The sequence below is a fragment of the Callospermophilus lateralis genome, chromosome 4, assembly GCF_048772815.1.
Source record: "Callospermophilus lateralis isolate mCalLat2 chromosome 4, mCalLat2.hap1, whole genome shotgun sequence".
In the NCBI taxonomy this organism is placed as follows: Eukaryota; Metazoa; Chordata; class Mammalia; order Rodentia; family Sciuridae; genus Callospermophilus; species Callospermophilus lateralis.
The window spans coordinates 108898242-108920234 of record NC_135308.1 but is presented as its reverse complement, the minus strand read 5'-3'; the positions used below and the strand labels follow the sequence as shown (position 1 = coordinate 108920234).

The following is a 21993-nucleotide window of genomic DNA, read 5'->3' as shown; positions in this document are numbered from 1 at the left end:
AGAAACTGCAGTCATGCTCTTTTCAAATGACCTCCATTAAAATCAAATAAGTGGTATAAGAGAAAAAAATTCAGTTTTAACAGCCTCAAAACATATACAAAAGATGGAAATATTGATTTTTTTATTAATGATAGGAAGTGAAGATCTGACATTTAAAAATCAAAAGTATTTTTGCTAAAAAAAAGATGAGTTAGAACAATTACAGGTAAAAGATATCATTTGTGCATTTTTTAGTTTCATTAGCGTAGTTCTATACTCAGAATACCAACAACAGTTCTCAGATCCAATGGCTAAAAGAATGGAATCTGAGCAAGCACTCTCAATAACACTTATATTTACTACTCACTGTATACATATGATTCAAGTAAGGAAAACGTTTATTAATCATGCATTAAAGACAAGGCAGACTGGTACTATTGCCAAACTTGCACTGAGTCAAATAGGATGTTGCTCAAAGTTCCTCATACTTTGTGTTTCCGTGAAAATAAGTGTAAAAGCAGAAATTTGTACACATCCCAAAGTATTCTCTTCATTTGCTTTCCTGAGCTTTCTCTGCATTCTATTTTTCTTTTGCCTTTTCTATAAAAGTTTTTAACTGCTGGTGTTCTGCTAAAGTCTTGTACAATTCCGTTATGCACGGCAGATAATTATTCTTTCTTCTGATTTTTCAATCTTATATCTTTTTAAATTTTGTACTGGGGCTGGGGATGTGGCTCAAGCAGTAGCGTGCTCACCTGCCATGCCTGCGGCCTGGGTTCGATCCTCAGCACCACATACAAACAAAGATGTTGTGTCCGCCGAAAACTAAAAAAATAAATATTAAAATTCTCTCTCTCTCAAAAAAAAAAATTGTACTTCTTCTTCAATAATCATCTGATATTTGGCAACTTCTGATTGAATAGCATTTAACATATTACTACCCTGATCTGTTCCATAGGTTCCTCTGCAAGTTGTCTTTGTAACTCTGCTACCTTCTGCTGATGCATCATTTTTCTGTCAGACACATGACCATTAAGTTAAATACAATTTCATCTTCACTGTACTTTTGTGTTCTTTTTTCTCTGACTAGCGGTACTTCACTGATCCAATCATCTTGATTGTATGCAACTAAATCAATTGGTTCTTCTCTTAGTCCATCCAGTTCATACAGTCTTCCATTAACAGAACATAACTAAAAAAATGAAAAGCATCTTCTTCTTTGGCTGATGTCTTTGCATCAAATTCAAACATTTGCTGTCTGAAAAAACTGTGATGTATCTGTCGAATCACATCCGAATTGCTGAAGGCCAAACCCTTCATAACTGCATCAAAACTTTGTGAAAATTCTTTAAACTCTGATAATGTCTCTCCTAAATGGACATGTTGATGGGTACGGTTCAATACACACTTACAATGGCTTGAGTTGCACGTGCATTTTTAATTACTGGCTTCGCGAAATATATCGTGTCTAGTCTGAACTCCTTAACACAGTGCATCCTGGTTCTTTTGGCTGCCACTTGAGGAGAAAAATTAAGCCATGAATTGGTTTTAATTTTTTAAAATTCTCAGGTTCTAAACTCCATATTTCTTCTACTTGGGCTCCTTGGCAACCGAATCCTTGAATGAGCTCGGTAAAGACCCAGGAGAGACTTTCCATGAGACACCACTCCCGGGGCTTGCAGGGTTCACCAGTTGCTGTGGGTCACAGATCTCAGCAAACCCGCAGCAGAGCACTAATTCTTGAAACAGTTGCCATTACCTACGAATCTAGAGTGTAGTTTTTGATATAAATTTTTTCAATAAAACCTAGGGACTCATTTAATTCTTTCAACAATTTTCTGAGGTATATATAATTAATATTTTTCTTTACTCCAAGGTATTTTTCTTTAGGTATATTAAATAACTCCAAAATTATATACATATGAGAGTGAGAGAACATAAAATGTAAAACTTAACAAGAAAAATAAAATCAATTAGATTAAATAATGTTATAAGCATGTACAAAATACTATAATGAATTCTATCATTCTGTATAATTAATATGCATTAATAAAAAAACTTGCACATAAAAAAATGACTGGAATTATGATAAATTGGTGAGAGTTTAACAAATTTCTGGAGAACTGAAATTGAGAGTCTAGAAATGACTTTAGAGTTTATAATAGTAAGGGTAAGAAATGACATCTCTTGTGATGATATTCCACTTACTTCATTTTTGTACTAAGCAAATCATATGCATGATTTATTTTATAAATTCCCTTAGAAAATAAGTAGTGCTATTTGTAATTTATAGTGAATGAACAAAGTGAAGTAGATGTTGAGAATTCAATATTTCAGAGATTATACCTTGGAATTATGGGATAAGTCTACTTCTCTAATATCACAAACCAAATTCATAAATTTCCAACAGTGACCTTTGTCGCGACCCCTTGCCCGCAAGGAAGATGCAACTCAGGAATCTTCTTTCAGCAGTTATAGGCCCTTGATATTTCTTCTTCTTCCCTCGGATGCCCCTCCCAGCCTTAATAAAGCATCTCAAGCCCCAATGCGAAGCTGCCACGTGGAACTTTCTCATAGGGTGTTGAAAAACCATGCGCCAACTCTCCCAAATAAGGAGTTGTTTGTCACAGACCACAGCGGAGCCAGCGCCATCTTGTAATGGCGACCATAATCTGCAGAAGCGGCTCACCACAGTTCCCCCTTTCTGTTTTCTGAAAACAATACAGGCGAGAGTAGAGGTCCTATCCCACTGTGCAGAAGTGGCTGCATAGTATGGCTCAGTCCTAAGGAGGGCCCTTCCCCAGATCCGAGGCCATATCAGCCGACGCCTTTTTTCGTGGGGCGGGGCGTGGACATCAAACCCGCATGCAATAGGACATGCTCTCCTTGAGGTTCACTTCAAGGATCACTCAAGTGCAGTGCCTTGCCTCGCATCCTGTATCGTGACGATAGTGGACGAAGGGGGATAGCTGAGGCTGAACTGTGGTTGTTTTCAACGACAAACAAGTTGACAACACCCTGAAAGAAAGGCACGGACTTTAAGGCAATAGAGAAGCACTAGTGTGGAAACCCATCTGCGTGCAATGGCAGCAAGACCGGGAGAGTGCAAGGGCTTTCCAACACTAAGAGAATAATGAGGAAAGACATGCCGATCCCAGTGCAATGTTATAATAACTTGGGGTGCAACGACCATGTCAAAGATTTACTGTTTAAGATGCACAAGCCAGACTTGAGGTGAATTGCCATTTTCTAAAGCTGCAAGAGCTTGGATGATCATAGCCTTATCATGAGCACTGCGGGCCTTGAGGCGACAGAGAAACCACAAGCAGAGAAACATACCGAAGCAACACATTGCACCAAAAATGCCTACCCCCACCCACTCTTTAAAAAAGGAAAAGGCAGAAGATATCCAATCAGCGAATTGACCCAAAGTCACGGGATCAACACGGGTACTATTCAAGACAGCTATCTGGGTTAGTTGAGACTGGATCATGTCTTCCGCTTCCATGGACCAATTTCCGGCCAAATATTCGCCAATGATGCGGGAAGCATTCCTGGAATCATTAAATCTGACAGAGGTTATGCATAAATGTGCACGTTGGTCAACACAACCCAAAAGCACCAAGTCAGCCAATTCTTCTACCTGAGCTTGGAGTAAATCTATTCTTTGGTTGGCAGCTAAAATCCCTGACAAAATATGTTGATTAATTGTATTTTGGGATTCAAGTATAGTGGAAGTTTGTTGGACAACTTGATTAATGGTGGCAGCAGTTTGTACTTGATTGGCCATAGCCACTCCGGCCGTAACCGCTGCAGCAGCAGATACCGCCACGGCTGTCACTATAGCCGCTGTGATTCCAAAATCTCTGCGGACTCTAAGTAGCTCAACAATAGGGAATTTATCAGGATCCGCAGTGACCGGGATTGGGACACTTCTAGGCCCTTGGAATGTAACAGGCCATCTAGGGCCAGGAGAAGCGGACTTGAAGATGCGGCACCCATGACACAACAAAAGACGCACAAAAAACAAAAGTGAAAGTACACAGTGCAGCTGCAATAAAATGTAACGCTCTCTCTTGCTTTACAGAGGAGCTGCCCCGCTTTGATCGCGGATCCCACTTACCTGGGACTAATCCCCGCTTTGATCGCGGATCCCACTTACCTGGGACTAACCGGTGCACCACCCCTGACTACTGAAAGTTCTGGTTCCCAGGTCTTGGCACCACTTGTCGCGACCCCTTGCCTGCAAGGAAGATGCAACTCAGGAATCTTCTTTCAGCAGTTTATTCAGGCCCTTGATCTTTCTTCTTCTTCCCTCGGATGCCCCTCCCAGCCTTAATAAAGCATCTCAAGCCCCAATGCGAAGCTGCCACGTGGAACTTTCTCATAGGGTGTTGAAAAACCATGCGCCAACTCTCCCAAATAAGGAGTTGTTTGTCACAGACCACAGCGGAGCCAGCGCCATCTTGTAATGGCGACCATAATCTGCAGAAGCGGCTCACCACAGACCTTCACTTGGGATGTTGTATTAAAAGTTTCTGATAAGTACCAGAATTGTTAGAGAAATTTCCATTACTTCTATCATTATTATACAGGTTATCATTAATTATCTTATGACAGGTTTGGTGGATATTGTGAGCAAAAAGGCTGATTCTGCATGAAATGTTCTAAAATTTTTATGGGGAGAAATCGTCCAGGCAATGTTATCATTGATGATGACAGAAGGTTGGATTTTCACCTGTTTACCCTACCAGAGTTATGATCAATTCTGTAATAATTGCTAAATGTGAGCACGTTTTTGTGCTAAGCCTATGATAAATCTCTTCATTTGCTGTCCCTTTAGTTTTTATTCTTATCATTTTATATTTTGTGTTCTAAAATATCACATAATTTCTTTATTAAAATATTTAACAGATATTATCTCATTATTTAACATGCATGAATTGTACAGTTTTCCTGATTGCTTTGTGCATGGACTTAAATCAGAAAGTAAACCCCAGTGTTTCCTGCATTTAAAATGAGAATCTGATATTTATTAAGATGAGGCTTAAACATTTTCTAGAAACATGTCACTATCTTTCCAAGTGCTTAATAAAGTATCATTATTAATATTATCTTCAACAACATAGTATACAACCATTTACATACAATTTGCTCAAAAATAATTCACTTGTATGAAGCCCAGTAGTGTTAACAGGACAACTGTCCTTACGTGGTACCAAATGTGGTTCCCTTAATCACAATTACAACATCTCAGCTTAGTCATTTATAAATTAGAGATTATAAAAAATGTATTTATTATATTTATATAAAACTTTTATATTAAATTTTATTTATATTATATGTATAATAATAAATTTTATTCGATTTAATTATGTGAATTACATTTATTTTTATTTATTTATTTTTATTTATATATAACAGTTTAACACATTACAATGCTTATTACATACATAGACCTCATTTTTCATATCTCTGGTTGTATACATAGTATACTCACACAAACTCGTGTCTTCATACAAGTACTACAGATAATAATGATCATCACATACCACCATCATTAATTACACCATATCCCGTCCCTTCCCCTCCAAATACTCGGCCCTATCTAGAGTTTGTCAATTCCTCCCATGCTCCCTCTCCCTATCCCACTATGAATCAGCCTCCTTATATCAAAGAAGAAAATGGCATTTGGTTTTTGGGGATTGGCTAACTTCACTTAGCATTATCTTCTCTAACTCCATTCATTTATCTGGAAATGACATTATTTTATTCTCTTTTATTGCCAAGTCATATTCCATTGTGTATATATGCCACATTTTTTATCCATTCATCTATGGAAGAGCATCTATGTTGGTTTCACAATTTATCTATTATGAATTGTGCTGCTATAAACATTGATGTGTCTGTATCCCTGTAGTATGCTGTTTTTAAGCCATTTGAATATAGACCCAGGAGTGGGGTAGATGGGTCCAAGTGTGGCTCCATTCCCAATTTTCTAAGAAATCTCCATACTGCTTTCCATATTGACTGCAGTCCCACCAGTAATGTATGCATGTGTCTTTTTCCCACATCCTCACCAACACTTATTGTGGTTTGTCTTTATAATAGCTGCCATTTTTACTGGAGTGAGATGAAATCTTAGTTTTGATTTGCATTTCTCTAATTGCTAGCTATGATGAGCATTTTTTCATATATTTGTTGATTGATTATATACCATCTTCTGAGAACTGTCTCTTCAGGTCCTTGGCCTATTTATTGTTTGGGTTATTTGTTGTTTTGCTGCTTAGCTTTGTGAGTTCTTTATATACTCTACTGATTAGTGCTCTATCTGATGTGTGAGGGGTAAATATTTGCTCCCAAGATGTAGGCTCTCTATTCACCTCACAGATTGTTTCTTTTGCTAAGAAGCTTTTTTAGTTTGAATCCACCACTCTTATTGATTCTTGATTTTAATTCTTATGCCAAAGGAGTTTATTAAGAAAGTTGGGGCCTAACCCCACATGATGGAGATTAGGGCCTACTTTTTCTTCTATTAGACTCAGGGTCTTTGGTTTTATTCCTAAGTCCTTGATACATTTTGAGATAATTTTTTGACATGGTGAGAGACCAGGGTTTAATTTCATTTTTTTTTTTTGCATATGGATTTCCAATTTTCCCAGCTCCATTTGTTGAAGAGGCTATTTTTGCTCCAAAGCATTTTTTGACACCTTTGTCTAATATAAGATAATTGTAATTTTGTGGGTTAGTCTCTGTGTCCTCTATTCTGTACTATTGGTCTACCAGTCTGTTTTGGAGCCAATACCATGCTGTTTTTGTTACTATTGCTCTATAGTATAGTTTAAGATCTGGCATAGTGATGCTTCACTCTTTCTGCTAAGGATTGCTTTAGCTATTCTGGGTCTTTTATTTTTTTCAGATGAATTTCAAGACTGTTTTTTTCTATTTCTATGAGAAATGTCATTGAGATAATGATTGGAATTACATTAAATCTATATAATGTTTTTGGTGGTATGGTCATTTTGATAATACTAATTCTACTTTTCCAAGAGCAAGTTAGATCTTTCCATCTTCTAAGGTCTTCTTTGACATCTTTCTTTAGGGTTCTGTAATTTTCATTATATAAATTTTTCACCTCTTTCATTAAGTTGATTCCCAAGTTTTTTGTTTGTTTGGGTTTTTTTTAGTCTATTGAGAATGGGGTACTTTTTCTCATTTCCCTTTCAGAGGATTTGTCAATGTTATACAGAAATGCCTTTGATTTGTGGGTATTGATTTTATATCCTGCTACTTTGCTGAATTTATTTACTAGTTTTAGAAGTTTTCTGGTGGAACTTTTAGATTCTTCTAGTGTTGGGGATGCAAATCAAGTCAAGATGGCACCTGGCACTTTGCCAGGAGGAGTGGTTTGTGAAGTAACGCCGCCAGCAAGTCATTAAGATGATGAGGATTCCTTAATGACTGACTGCTGTATCTAGAATATGTTAATTAAGTTAAGCTGTGTGTAATTAGTTGGGTATATGTACCTCTGCTGTCCTGCAGAGAAGCGGCTCCTTCTATCTCGGGTGCCTGCTATTTTGAGATCTTGCTCAGCTCCTGCTGAGTTCACTCGCAATAAAGTAGTTCCAGCTTCAATCTTCAAGTTGCTTGTCAGCTCTCAGTTATTTAGCCCAGTGGGACTATGGCATTCTAGGTATAGAATCATGTCATCAGCAAATTTAGTGCCTTTTTTTTTCTATGTGTATCCGTTTAATTTCTTTAGTCTGTCTAATTTCCCTGGCTGGTATTTCAAAAATATGTTACATACAAGTTGAAAAGAGAGCATCTCTTTCTTATTCCAATTTTTAGAGGGAATGCTTTCAATTTTTCTACATTTAGAATGATGTTGTCCTGGGGAATTTCATTCCACTTATGATGTTGAGATATGTTCCTGTTATCCCTAAATTTTCTAGGGTTTGAACATGATGGGGTACTGTATTTTGTCCAATGCTTTTTCTGCATCTATTGTGATGATCATATGATTCTTATCTTTAAGTCTATTGATGTGATAAATTACATTTATTGATTTCTGTATGTTGAACCAACCTTGCTTCCCTGGAATGAATCCCACTTAATCATGGTGCACAATTTTTTTTGATATGTCTTTGTACTCATTTTGCCAAGATTTTATTCAGAATTTTTGCATCTATGTGCATTAGAGATATTGGTCTGAAGTTTTGTTTCTTTGATGTGTCTTTGCCTGGTTTGGTAATCAGAGTAATACTGGCCTCATAGAATGAGTTTGGCAGTGCTGCCTCTTTTTCTATTTCCTGAAATAAATTGAAGAGTATTGGTATTATTTCTTCTTTAAAGGTTTTCCAGAACTTGGCTGTTGTGTATCCATCAGTTCTAGGCTTTTCTTGGTTGGTAGATTTTTGATAGCATCTTCTATTTTATTGCTTGAAATTTACCTGTTTAAATTCTGGATATCATTGTGTTTCAATTTGGGAAAATTAAACAACTCTAGAAATTTGTCAATGCCTTTGATATTTTCTATTTTATTGAAGTAAAGTTTTCAAAATAATTTCTAATTATGTTCTGTATTTCTGTAGTTTCTGTTGTGATATTTACTTTTTCATCATGTATCTTAGTAATTTGAGTTTTCTCTCTCCTTCTCCAAGGATCTGTCAATTTTATTTATTTTTGCAAAGAACCAACTTTTTTTCTATCAATTTTTTCAATTGTTTGTTTTGTTTCAATTTTGTTGGTCTCAGATCTAATTTTAATTATTTCCTGTGTTCTACTGCCTTTGGTGTTGATTTGTTCTTCCTTTTATAAGGCTTTGAGAAGTGATGTTAACTCATTTATTTTGACTTTTTCTTCTTTTAAGGAATGAACTCCATGCAATGAACTTTCCTCTGAGAACTGCTTTCATAGTGTCCCAGATATTTTGATATGTTGTATCTGTGTTTTCATTCACCTCTAATTTTTTTAATCTCCTCTTTGATGTCTTTTGCAACATATTGTTCATTCAATAGCATTTTATTTAGTCTCCAGGTGTTGGAATAGCTTATGTTTCTTCTTTTATAATTGATTTCTAATTTCATTCCATTATGATCTGATAGAATGCAGGGTAGTATCTCTACCTTTTTATATCTCTACCTTAGAGATGGATCCATGTGACGCTGAGCAGAAAATGTATTCTCTCACTGAAGAATGAAATATTCTATATATATCAGGTAAGTCTAAGTTATTATTTTTATTATTGAGTTCTATAATTTCTTTGTTCAGCTTTTGTTTGGAAGATCTATCTACTAATGAAAAAGATATGTTAAAGACACCCAAAATTATTATGTTGTTTTTATTTGACTCTTGAACTTTGATGAATGTAGATGCTCCATTGTTTGAGGCATACATATTTACAATTAGACTTGTAATTGTTATGTCTTGTTGGTATATGGTTCCCTTGAGCAATTTGTAGTGTCCTTCTTTATCCTTTTTGAATCAATTTAGTTTGAAGACTTCTTTATTTGATATGAGGATGGAAACCCCTGCTTGCTTTCACCGTCCATGTGAGTGATATGATTTTTCCCATTGCTTCACCTTCAGTCTGTGGATGTCTTTTCTGATGAGATGAGTCTCTTGGAGGCAGCATATTGTTGGGTCTTTTTTTGGGGGGGGGTCAAATCTGCTAGTCTGTGTCTTATGATTGGTGAGTTTCGGCATTAACATTCAGGTTTATTATTAAGACATGACTTGTATTCCCAGCCATTTTTGTTTATTTTTGGTATTTAATATGACTTGGTTTCTTGAGAAAATCTATGATTAGATTTTCCTTTAGTGTAATACTTACTTCTACTGATTTTTATTGTTCTTTATTTCCTCTTCATGAAATATTTTGCTGAGGATGTTCTGTGGTACAGGATTTCTAGTTGTAAATTCTTTTAACTTTTGTTTATCAGGGAAGGTTTTTATTTAATCATCAAAGCTAAAGATTAGTTTTGCTGGATATAAGATTCTTGGTCGGCATCCATTTTATTTCAGAGCTTGGTATATGTTGTTTCATGATCTCCTGGCTTTGAGCGTCTCGTTTGAAAAATCTGCTGAGATACAAATTGGTCTCCTCCTATGTGTGATCTGATTCCTCTCTCTTGCAGCTGTTAATATTCTATCCTTATTCTGTATGCAAGGCATTTTCATTATAATGTGCCTTGGTGTAGATCTGTTGTAATTTTGTACATTTGGTGTCCTGTAAGCTTCTTGTATTTGGTTTTCCAATTTGTTCTTCATGCTTGGGAAATTTTCTGATATTATCTCATTGAAGAGATTGTTTATTCCTTTGGTTTAAAACTCTGTGCCTTCTCTATTCCAATAACTCTTAGATTTGGCCTTTTGATGCTGTCCCATAATTCTTGGATGTTCTGTTCATTGTTTCTTACTATCACTGTGTGATCCACTTTATTTTCCAGATTATATACTTTGTCTTCATTATCTGATATTCTTTATTTCACATGATCTAGTCTGTTGGTTATGCTTTCTATTGAGTTTTTTTTATTTGGTTTATTGTATCCTTCATTTCAAGAATTTCTGACTGTTTTTTTCCCAGATTCTTTATCTCTCTCTTAAAGTAATCTTTTGCTACCTGTATTTGCTATCTTATCTGTTTGTTGGAGTGATCAATTTTTGCTCATTTAGATCATTCTTTAATTCACAGATTATTTGAATTATGAACCTTCTGAACTCTTTTTCTGACATTTCATCAACTTCGCTGTCCATGGGTTCTGTTATTATAGTGTCCTGGTTTGTTTGTGACACTTTCCTCCCTTGTTTTTTCATGTTGTCTATGTGTCTTCCTTTCTTGCAGTGTGGATCTGAGATATTACAGTTTCTTCCCTATGTTCTTATAGTACCCATGCAGATTGTCTGTACCTCACCTTGATGTTGGGCTTCCAGACCCTGCTGGTGTCTCTCAGTGTATGTTACTGCATCTAAAATTGGTGGTGGCAATAGCAGAGATAACTTGAGATAGTAGTTAAGATGCCCCAAGATGGAACCAATGTCTTACAGAGATAGGCCTGAAAGGGTGGGCCTCACACTCTCTTTGGGTTACCTGCTCTGAGATGCAGCTGCTTCTAGGCCCTTTCTGCTGTCAAAAGTTAGGAGTTATTGTGTGTAGAAGGTTATAGCAATTACTGTAGTGTTCCAAGATGGAATAGAGTTAGGCTTAGGCTCCCAGGTGTAGGGGGGAAACTCGGACCTACTCTGGACTTGAGTTCTGCACAAGTCGGTGTGGGTGGATGTGGGCTGGGTCTGGCCTCCAGCGGTAGTCTGCTGGAGACTTGTCTCAGGTGGGTCTCTGTCCACCAATGGAGGGTATAGACCTGAGCCTACTGTGAGCCTGGGTCCCACCAGGGTGTGGGAAGATCTGGGCTGGGCCTGGGTTCCTGCAGTAGTCTGATGGTTGAAAGGGGGCAATCCTATGCCAGAGGCTGGGCTCCTATGGGTCAATATCCTTTTCATTATACTGAAAATTTTTCAGAGAATTTGAAGAAATATTTTTTAATTAAAAATAATTTTCAAAAATAGCCTTGTGATTAACTTATGGGAATACTTATTGGGAAAAGATATACTTAGTATATTGAACTAATTAAAACTAATTTGACTTATGATTTTAATCCAGGTCTCAGTCACACAGTATTTTCTAAGGAATTTTTACACATAGATTCTGATCTCTTAGAAATATTTTTACTGGGGATTTTTTTATGACTATATTGATTGATATCATATCTTTCATTATATTTTTTGAATTATTTAGTATTTAAGTAAGGAAAAGCATGAATTAGCAAAACATCATCTGATTTGGAGTTTGTGATTTAAAAGGCATTTGCCATATTATGAAATAAATGGGTTAATAAAAAAATATTAAAGAGTGTCTGTTTGGGCAGCACATATACTAAAATTGGAATCATACAGAGAATGTTGTCATGGACCCTGTGCAAGGATGAAACACAAATCTGTGAAGAATTCAATTAAAAAATATTTCAAAAATTCAGAGATAATAATGGGCTTTTAAATTTTATTCAAAAGTAGGTTGCCACAAAATTTAAATAATTTTTAAATAATACAGAATCTTTAAATCTATTTCTCTTTGTTTATCAAATACTTGCTGTGGTAATAACCAGAAAGATTTTCTTTTCAATAAAATACAGAGAGAATTCTCAAAGGATGCATGCAACCAGAGATTGAAAAAAAAACTATTTATTTTCACTATTATTAGACTCTTTGTTTATATCTGAGGCTTCTGCAGTCCTCATGGACAATAGCCCAAGAGCCTGCACATAATTGACTTTATGATCATTCCTCTCTCAGTGGACTCCATCAGAGATGAGCAAAACCTCTATGATGAAATACTTGGTATAAAGGTTTTACAGAATAAAAATAACTAAAGCCATCAAAGACAACCTCTATTCTGGCAGACAATCATGGAACCTGGATGACACAAGATTGCAAAGGTCGTTAAATATTCATGATTATTCCATTTTCCTCTTTTAAGATGCATAAATATACCAGAATTTTTAAAAAATAGATTTTTGTCTTAAGTTTACCTGCCCTGACTACAGAGTGAGATCCCTTTAACTTAATAGACTCAGTCTTGTTAGAAATCCATCTCTTGCAGTGGAAGAACTGAATCGTTTGCCAGTTTATTGACTGATTTCAAAAAGAGAGCCAAGAGATTTTTAAATTTTTAAATTAATCAAATACTAATGAAAATGAATTCTTCATAAAGAGAAAATAAAATACATTTATTTAGGAAATTCATTCATTTATGTTTGAAAATAGCTTTACATAAATTAGCTTTACTAACTTTAAAGTTTGTTTGATGCAACAAATTTTAACATGCTAATAAATCATGTTTTTTTATACTTCCAAAGATTGCTACAAAAACAAGGTAGATCAAAGTAGAACAAGGTAAAAATATTTTTTAAATTGTTTGTTACTATCATGTAATGATTTAAATACTGACTTTGTTATAAAATAATGGCTACAGACAACATGGTATGATTATATATAATATTCCTATATTAGAATATATGTAATACTGCTATGTTAGATAGAGATAATTCTTTAGCTATAAATTATGACCAAAATTAAGGAAGTACAAAATGAATAATTAAAATCTGCTTCTTCCTAAAATGCCTTATACATTTTGATTTAAATACAAAGACCAATGTGCTTGATAGAATTACAGTTTCAGCAGCCTAGGGATATTGAATGCAAATCTTGCTTGTTGATATGAAAATGCTTTCATGTGCAGTATTTTACCTGTAAATATTCTATTTCTACACTTAAAATGCTAGAATCAAAAAAAGAGTTTGTTTTGCCTTATGCCTCTCCTTAGGTTTCTGGCATGGTTGACCAGGGAAGAAACAACCACACAGAAGTTAGTGACTTCATTCTCGTAGGCTTTGAGGTCAGCCCAGAACTCCATCTTCTCCTCTTCCTGATATTTCTGCTTGTCTATGTCATGATCCTTCTAGGGAATGTTGGGATGATGGCCATTATCATGACTGACCCCCGGCTGAACACACCAATGTATTTCTTCCTAGGCAACCTGTCTTTTGTTGATCTCTTCTACTCATCTGTTATTGCACCCAAGGCCATGACCAACTTCTGGTCTGAAAGCAAGTCCATCTCCTTTGCAGGCTGTGTGGCCCAGGTCTTTCTGTTTGCACTCTTCATTGTGACAGAGGGATTTCTCCTGGCAGCCATGGCTTATGATCGCTTCATTGCCATCTGCAACCCACTCCTCTATTCTGTTCAGATGTCAGCACGTCTCTGCACTCAGTTGGTGGCTGGGTCCTATTTTTTTGGCTGTGTAAGCTCAGTTCTTCAAACTAGTGCAACATTCAATTTATCCTTTTGTGCTTCTCGGGCCATTGACCACTTTTACTGTGATAGTCGCCCACTTCAGAGATTATCTTGTTCTGACCCCTTTGTCCACAATATGGTATCTTTTACCTTATCCACCATCATTATTTTGCCAACCATCATAGTCATTGTTGTTTCTTACATGTATATTGTGTCCACAGTTCTAAAGATTCGCTCCACTGAGGGCCGCAAGAAAGCCTTCTCCACTTGCAGCTCCCACCTAGGAGTCGTGAGTGTGCTGTACGGGGCTGTTTTCTTCATGTACCTCACCCCTGACAGATTTCCTGAACTGAGCAAAGTGGCCTCCTTATGTTACTCCCTAGTCACACCTATGTTGAACCCTTTGATTTACTCCCTGAGAAACAAAGATGTCAAAGAGGCTCTTAGAAAACTTCTAGAAAAGAAAAATGGTATCCTATGATTATTATTTCTGTTCCAACAGTTGTATTGTGGCATTTATTTCATAACTCTTGTGACCACTAATGATATTCTTCTTAATATGAAAAAAGTACTGTTAGTAGAATTTTCCAGGTGTATTCCCTTGCCAAGGTTCCTTTTTCCCCTTCTTAGACATCATTAATCCTGAAAGTCCTGGATATGAGAGATGTTCTGGAGATTAGGGAATTATTTTCAGGATAAACCCTCTCACTGATCCATAATTACATTTTATTTCACAGAATCAATGTGTATGCCATACTGTTGAACAATGTTTTCATATTTTATTATACTGTTCAAACAAATCTTTAACTAGTATGTGTCTTTAGGTTTGTCCTTCCCTCATACCTACAATTATGGATAATTCACAGATGCCTATTTTTTTAAATACTATATTTTTCAACCGTATAGATAGTTCCATTAGTATATGTAGTGGTAATTAAATTTTCACCTTGATTAAATATTTTATATGTGTTGAACACCAAGGAAATAATAATAGTAATGATCCAACTATAAAGAGCTTCACTAGGTACATTAACTTGGAAAGTTTGATTTCCAGCATGCCAGGAATTTTGGATACTCTGAAGCACTTAGTTACTGGATCCTAATTCAAAAACTGGAAGGGAAATAGAAACTGAAAATACTTTTGAGCACTCATTCCCTTAATTCAGATATTTATAATTTTGTCTTGTGTTAATTATTGCCAAGGAACAATGAAAAGAGGAATGAAGGGAGTCATCAAAACAGAGTGTGGCCTCCATATTGCATATGCTGATCATTCCCACATTAATCCTTTTATTTACTCTGTAAGAAATAAAGATACTAAAAAAGCTCTAAGAAACATCCTGGGGAAAATGTTTTTCCACTAGTGCATATTAATTTTACAGAAGAGTCTGTTTCAATGTGGCAATCTTTACATACATATAATATCATTTTATCAATTTTATTATACAGTATTTTCCTTACCTTACTCTGATCCAATTCTTTCCTCTTTCCTAATAGTCTCTTTATGTCCTTTTATTTCCTTGTATCATCTATGTGAGAAAAATATTTGATACTTGTCTTTCTGAGTTTGGCCTATTTTGCTTAATATGATGTTCTCCAATTCCATCTATTTTCCTGAAAATGAGTTCATTTCAATCTTTATGGCTGATTAAAACCTCATTGTGAATATAAACCACATTTTCTTTATGTATTCAAGCATAGATGGATACCTAGGGAAACATTTTTGTGTGTGATAAACTCATTGATCTCCAATAACATTTCATGTCAAAAAATCAGTGTGCATGTCATAGTATTAAACAGTGTTTTTATATTTTATTATACTGTTCTAACAAAGCTTTTTCTAGTGTTTAAGTTAGCTATTGAGAATTATACTGTGATAAATATGTTAAAAGTACACTGACTTTAATTCTTTGCATAAATATTGAGCACTGGTACAGCTGGATCATGGGTACTTTAATCTTTCATTTTTAGGAACTTCCATACTTATTTCCATAGTGGCTGTACTTATTTACATTCAAACCAACCTTTTGTACAGTTTCCTTTTCCCTGTATCCTCACCAGCATTTATTATTATTTGTATTCTATTTTAAAAATTTATTTATCTTTTCTAATTTGTTATACATGACAGAAGAATGCATTTAAATTCATATAATACATATAGAGCACAATTTTCCATTTCTCTGGTTGTACACAAAGTAGAGTCACACCATTCATGTTTTCATACATGTACTTAGGATAATGATGTCCATGTCATTCCACCATCTTTCCTACCCTCATGCCCCCTTTTTTCCTCTGCATCCCCTTTTCTCTAGTCAAAGTTCCTGTATTATCCCATTCTCCCACCCACTCTCATTGTGGATTGGCATCCACATATCAGAGAAAATATCTAGCCTTTGGTTTTGGGGGATTGGCTTACTTCAGTCAGCATGATATTCTCCAACTCCCTCCATTTACCTGCAAATGCCATGATTTTATATTCTTTTAATGCTGAGTAATATTCCATTGTGTATATATACCACAGTTTCTTTATCCATTCAGCTATTGAAGGGCATCTAGGTTGGTTCCACAATGTAACTATTGTGAATTGTGCTGCAATAAACATTGATGTGGCTATGTCACTGTAGTATGCTGTTTTTAAGTCCTCTGGGTATAAAGTGAGGCTTGTGATAGCTGGGTCAACTGGTGGCTTCATTATAAGTTGTCCAAGGAATCTCCATACTGCTTTTCAGATTTGTTGGACTAATTTGTCATCCCACCAGCAATATATGAGTGTGCCTTTTCCCCCACATCCTGGCCAAAACTTATTGTTATTTGTATTCTTAAGAGCTGCCATTCTGACTAGAGTGAGATGAAATCTTATAGTAGTTTTGGTTTGTATTTTTCTATTTGCTAGAATGTTGAATATTTTTTTCATGTATTTGTTCATCAATTGTATATCATCTTCAGAGAAGTGTCTGTTCGGTTCATTGGCCCATTTATTGATTGGGTTATTTATTTATTTTTTTAGTGTTAAGTTTTTTGAGTTCTTCATATATCCTAGAGATTAGTGGTCTATCTGTTGTACTTGTGGTAAAGATTTGCTCTCATTCTGTAGGCTCTCTTTCACCTCACTGATTTTTTTTTTTTTTGCTGAGAAGAATATTTTTATTTTGAATCTATCCCATTTATTGATTCTTGGTTTTAATGGTAAATATTTGCTCTCATTCTGTAGGCTCTCTCTTCACCTCACTGATTGTTTCTTTTGCTGAGAAGAAACTTTTTATTTTGAATCTATCCCATTTATTGATTCTTGGTTTTAATTCTTGTGCTGTAGATTCTTATTAATAAAGTCAGAATCTAATCCCACATGATGAAGATTTGGGTCTACTTTTTCTTCTATTAGGCACAGGGTCTCTGGTCTAAATCTTAGATCTTTGATTCACTTTGAGTTGAGTTTTTTGTGTGCATATGAATTTCCAGTTTTACCAGCATCATTTATTGAAGAGGCTATCTTTTCTCCAATATATGTTTTTGGCACCATTGTCTAGTCTGAGATTACTGTATTTCTGTGGGTTTTTCTCTGTGTCTTCTATTCTGTATGATTGGTCTACATATCTATTTTGGTGATAATACCATGCTGTTTTTGTTTCTATTGTTCTACAGTATAGTTTAAGGCCTGGTATAGTGATGCCACCTGATTCACTCTTCTTGCTAAGGATTACTTTGACTATTTTGGATGATGTTTGTATTCTTGATGATTCCAATTCTGATTGAAGTGAGATCAAATCTTGATGTAATTTTGATTTTTATTTTCCTAATGGGTAAAAATGTTGAAATTTTTTAAATAGAATTATTGGTCATTTGTACTATCTTTTAAATGTCTCTGTAGTTAATTTGCTCACTTAATAGGTGATTTGTAATTTTTTGTTGTTTCTATTGTGTTTTTTGAGTCATATATTTATTCTTGGTATGAATACTCTTCCCAGAGAATAGTGAGCAAATTTTTTCTCAATTGCATAGGCTGTCTATTCACTCTGTTGTTTCATTTGATGTGCAGAAGATTTTTAATTTGGTGTCACTGCATTTATCAATCTTCAATATTTTCTGAGCTATAGGAGTTCTATTCAGGAAATCTTGCCTTTGCCTATGTTTTGGAGCTTTCCCCTATTTTTTTAAATAGCATTTGCAAATTTGGGAGTCATACACCATACACCTATGTCTTTGATCCACTTGTAGATGGTTTTCTTCTGTGTGTGTGCAGGTGACTAGTGAGGGTCTAGTTTCATTCTTCTGCATGAGGATATCCATTTTTTCCAGCCCCATTTGCTAAAGAGTCTGTCTTTTCCCTAATGTATCTTTTTGGCATCTTCTTCAAGAGTCAAATTACTATAGCTTTGTGGTTTTGTCTCTCTGGGTTGTATTCTATTCCATTTGTCTATATCTGTTTTTTTTCAGTTTCAGGTTCATAGTTATTTTTATTATTATTATATCCCTAGAGTATTTAATCATTTTTAAAAAGGAATTAGAGATGAGAAAGAAATAAAAGGAACACAGATAAGAAAGAATTTGAATTTTTCCTATTTTCAGATTATATATCTATATTCACTTTTTCCAGCACCAGTTGTTTAAAAGGCTAACTTGTCTCCAACATACGTTTTGACAACTTTGCCAAATATCAGATAACTATATCTGTGTGGGTTTATCTATGTTCTGTTCTATTTTTTTTCACTATTTGTCTTTATGTTCACTGCCAATACCATAATGTTTTTGTTTTTGTAAGTCTATAGTATAATTTTTGATCAGGTATTGTGATGAATCCATCACCACTGTTCTTTGTCAACATTGCTTTGGCTATTCTGGATCTTTTATTTTTCCAAATAAATTTTAGGACTGTTTTTTATAGGTCTATGAAGAATTTCAATAGCATTTTAATAGATATTGCATTGAATATGCTCAGTGATTTTGGTAATATGGCCATTTTGAAAATATTAATTCTGCCTATCCAAAAACATGGAAGGAGTTTCATGAGATCATCTTCAATTTCTTTCTTCAATGTTCTATAGTTTTTATTGTAAAGATTGATCTTTCACCTTCTTCATTTGATTTATTCCCAATTATTGTGTGTGTGTGTGTGTGTGTGTGTGTGTGTGTGTGTGTGTTTGGTTATTGTGAGTGGGATAGTTTCCCTGATTTTTTTTCATTTCAGATTCATTGTTGGAATATAAGAAAACTATTGATTTTTGCATGTTGACTATGTATCATGCTACTTTGCTGACTTTGTGTATCAATTATATAAATCTTCTGCTGGGTTTTTAGAGTCTTCTACATATAGGATTGTGTCATTAATAAACAAAAAATTTGACTTTGATTTTTCTGTTTATATCCCCTTAGTTTCCTACTCTCACATGATTGACGGATTAGAATTTCAACAACTATATTGAATAGCAGTGTTGAGAGTGAAAATCCTTGTCTTGTTTCTGATTTTAGATGAAATGCATTGTTTTCTTATGTTCAGTATGATATTGGCTTTGTGTTGGTAATATATAGCCTTTATAATGTTGAGGTAAGTCTCTTCTATCACTAGTTTCTCCAATATTTTTAGCATGAATCAGTACTGGATTTTGTCTGAAATGTTTTCTATTTCTATTGAGATTGTTCTGTGATTCTTGTCCTCAATTCTATTTATGTGGTGAATTACATTTATTGATTTTCATATGTTGAAAAAAACTTGCATCCCAGGAGTGAAAACTTTTTGATAATTTTCTACTATATTATTAATGCATTTTTAAATTCATGTGCTAATATTTTATTAAGAATTTTTACAGGGCTGGTGATGTCGCTCAAGTGGTAACATGCTCGCCTGGCATGTGTGGGGCGCTGGGTTCAATCATCAACACCACATAAAATAAAGATGTTGTGTCCACCAAAAAACTGTAAAATAAATATTAAATATCTCTCTCTCTCTCTCTCTCTCTCTCTCTCTCTGTCTCTCTGTCTCTCTCTCTCTTTCTCTCTCATTCATTTGGGAGTTTGTTTTTTAATTTCTGTGTGTAGTATATCTATATGTGCTTTTGGTAGTGTTGGATTAGTGGTTATGAATTTATTTAGTTTTATTTTCATCATGGAAAGTTTTCATGTCTTATTAAATTCTAAAAAGCAGTTTTGTTAGATTTAGAAGTATTTGATGTCAATTATTTTCTTTTAGAGCTTGGAATATCTCAATTTAGGCTCTCCTGATTTTAGAGTCTGAATTGAGATCTCAGAAATGAGTCTTATTGGTTTGCCTCTAAATGTGACCAGATGTTTTAATTCTTTCTTTATATTCTATATTCTGCATTAAAAATTATGCTGTGTTTTGGAAAGGTCCTGTTTTGATCTTGTCTATTTAGAGTTCTATATGCCTTATATGTATGAATGACCATCTCATTTCTCAGGTTAAATTTTTTTTCACTATTATTTCCTTAAAGTTTCTTAATGCCATTAGCATGTATCTTAATATTCTTTTCTATCATAGTGACTCCAAAATTTGGTCTGGATGACTTGTACCAGATGTTGTACCAGAGTTCTTGTATACTCTGATCATGGTCTGTTCTTTTTTCCTTTATTGCACGCTGAATGTTCAAATTTACTTACCATGTCTTAAAGGACTGATTTTCTGTCTTCAAGGCTGAAATTTTATTTTTTAAGTGATCTAAACTGTTGGTGACAGGGTGAAGTAAATTTGTTATTTGATTCATTGTGTTTTCATTTCAAGTTCTGATTGGTTTATTTTCAGTATTTCTGTTTCTTTATTGAAATAATCCATTACCTTCTGTATTTGCTTTCTTAATTCATTCCTTAGATCTTTTTCTACTCTTTGAACATTTTAATAATCAAATTTTTATCTTTTTCGGTAATTGCAACCACTTTTGTATTCATGGATTTCTTTCTTGAAAGATTGTACGTTTGACGGGGGAGGGAGACTTGTTTGCCTTTTTCTCCATGTTTTCAGGGGTTTGGGACTTGTGAATCTGTTGAGATGGATTCCTATTCCTTTTTATGCATGCATAATTTTGGTATATAGTTTTCATTTCTATTCTTGGGAAGTCTTTCTGTTTTTGCTGTTTGAAAACATGTCAAGAAGTGAGATGGAGGCCCCTCTAGCTATTCCTACTTATGATCTGGTCATCAATTTGTGTTTTCTATTCTAAGTGCCGAAGTATTGTTAGAGCTTAGGCAGTTTATGAATGGAATGAGGTATATTGTTACTTGATTCAGTTGTGAGTGTATCTCATCAGTAGAATTTCTATGCTGTGTACTTGTAGCATCCCAATTGCTTCCAAACTCTTCTTATAAAAACATGGAACAAATAATAGCAATAAGGGTAGCAACCAATATACAGATTAAGATAAATGTCTAATGCTTAATATGACATCTTTATCACAATTGCCATATGAAAATAGTGGGCTTAGCATTTAACATCAGCATTAACAATAAACAGCTATGAACTAGATCTAACATTAAACAGAAGTTGTCAACTATGAGATTCACCATATAAATAACCACCACAAACATGAATGATGAGAGACAGGCATTATATAAATTAAATAATTCAGTAAAATTATAGTCCCTTAAGTGCAGAGAAAATGAGGTAGGAAGGCAAAATAAAATTTGAAATATTTGAAAAGTCAACAGAAGTTTAAAAGTATAATGAAAATTGAAGTTTTACCTGGATGAAATATATCAACAAACTCCTAAATCATGAATCATTTAGGGCTCTAAATGGGAAATTCCAATAGGTGGGATTTAATTATGGCCAGCATTTGGAACTTTGTCAGAAGATATATGAGATAGATTCACATGCACTATTGCTGGGCAGAGAACAATCTTTGCCAGATGTCTGGGGCTCAGGAATCTTGTTAAAATGCCACTCTCAGAGCAACCCTCCACAGCTCTCACTTACTCCACTGCCATGAATGTAATTTCCCCAAGATCAGGCCTGGAGTGCAAGTATGGCTGTTTGTCCATCTGGTCTCTTCCCAGCTGGTTGCATTGTCCTCTAGCAACATCAGAAACTCAGCTTCTGTCTCTTCCGTATCTCAAGCCTGAATTTCTCTGGGTATAATCCTCTTGTAAAGTGTTTTAGTCACACTGGTCCAGGCACATTCTGGATCCTACAACAGAGTGTGCTGGGACATACTCTTGACA

The 21993-nt window shown here is 34.9% G+C and overlaps 1 protein-coding gene, 1 non-coding gene and 1 pseudogene across 2 annotated transcripts; 2 read left to right on the top strand and 1 right to left on the bottom strand.

Moving 5' to 3' along the window:
• Positions 1–529: 529 nt before the first annotated feature.
• Positions 530–1299, bottom strand: LOC143396979 (ubiquitin carboxyl-terminal hydrolase isozyme L5-like; annotated as a pseudogene).
• Positions 1300–11889: 10590 nt separating this feature from the next.
• LOC143398662 (U6 spliceosomal RNA) lies at positions 11890–12000 on the top strand. Its single transcript, XR_013091277.1, has one exon. It is a non-coding gene; the product is annotated as a U6 spliceosomal RNA (small nuclear RNA).
• Positions 12001–13336: 1336 nt separating this feature from the next.
• Positions 13337–14308, top strand: LOC143396978 (olfactory receptor 9K2-like). Its single transcript, XM_076852980.1, has one exon. It carries the CDS (start codon positions 13367–13369, stop codon positions 14306–14308), a length of 942 nt encoding a protein of 313 aa, XP_076709095.1. The 5' UTR covers positions 13337–13366.
• The last annotated feature ends 7685 nt before the right edge of the window (positions 14309–21993 follow it).

Coding starts and splice junctions, on each gene's coding strand:
- LOC143396978 (XM_076852980.1), top strand. CDS start 13,367: ATGGTTGACCAGGGAAGAAACAACCACACAGAAGTTAGTGACTTCATT.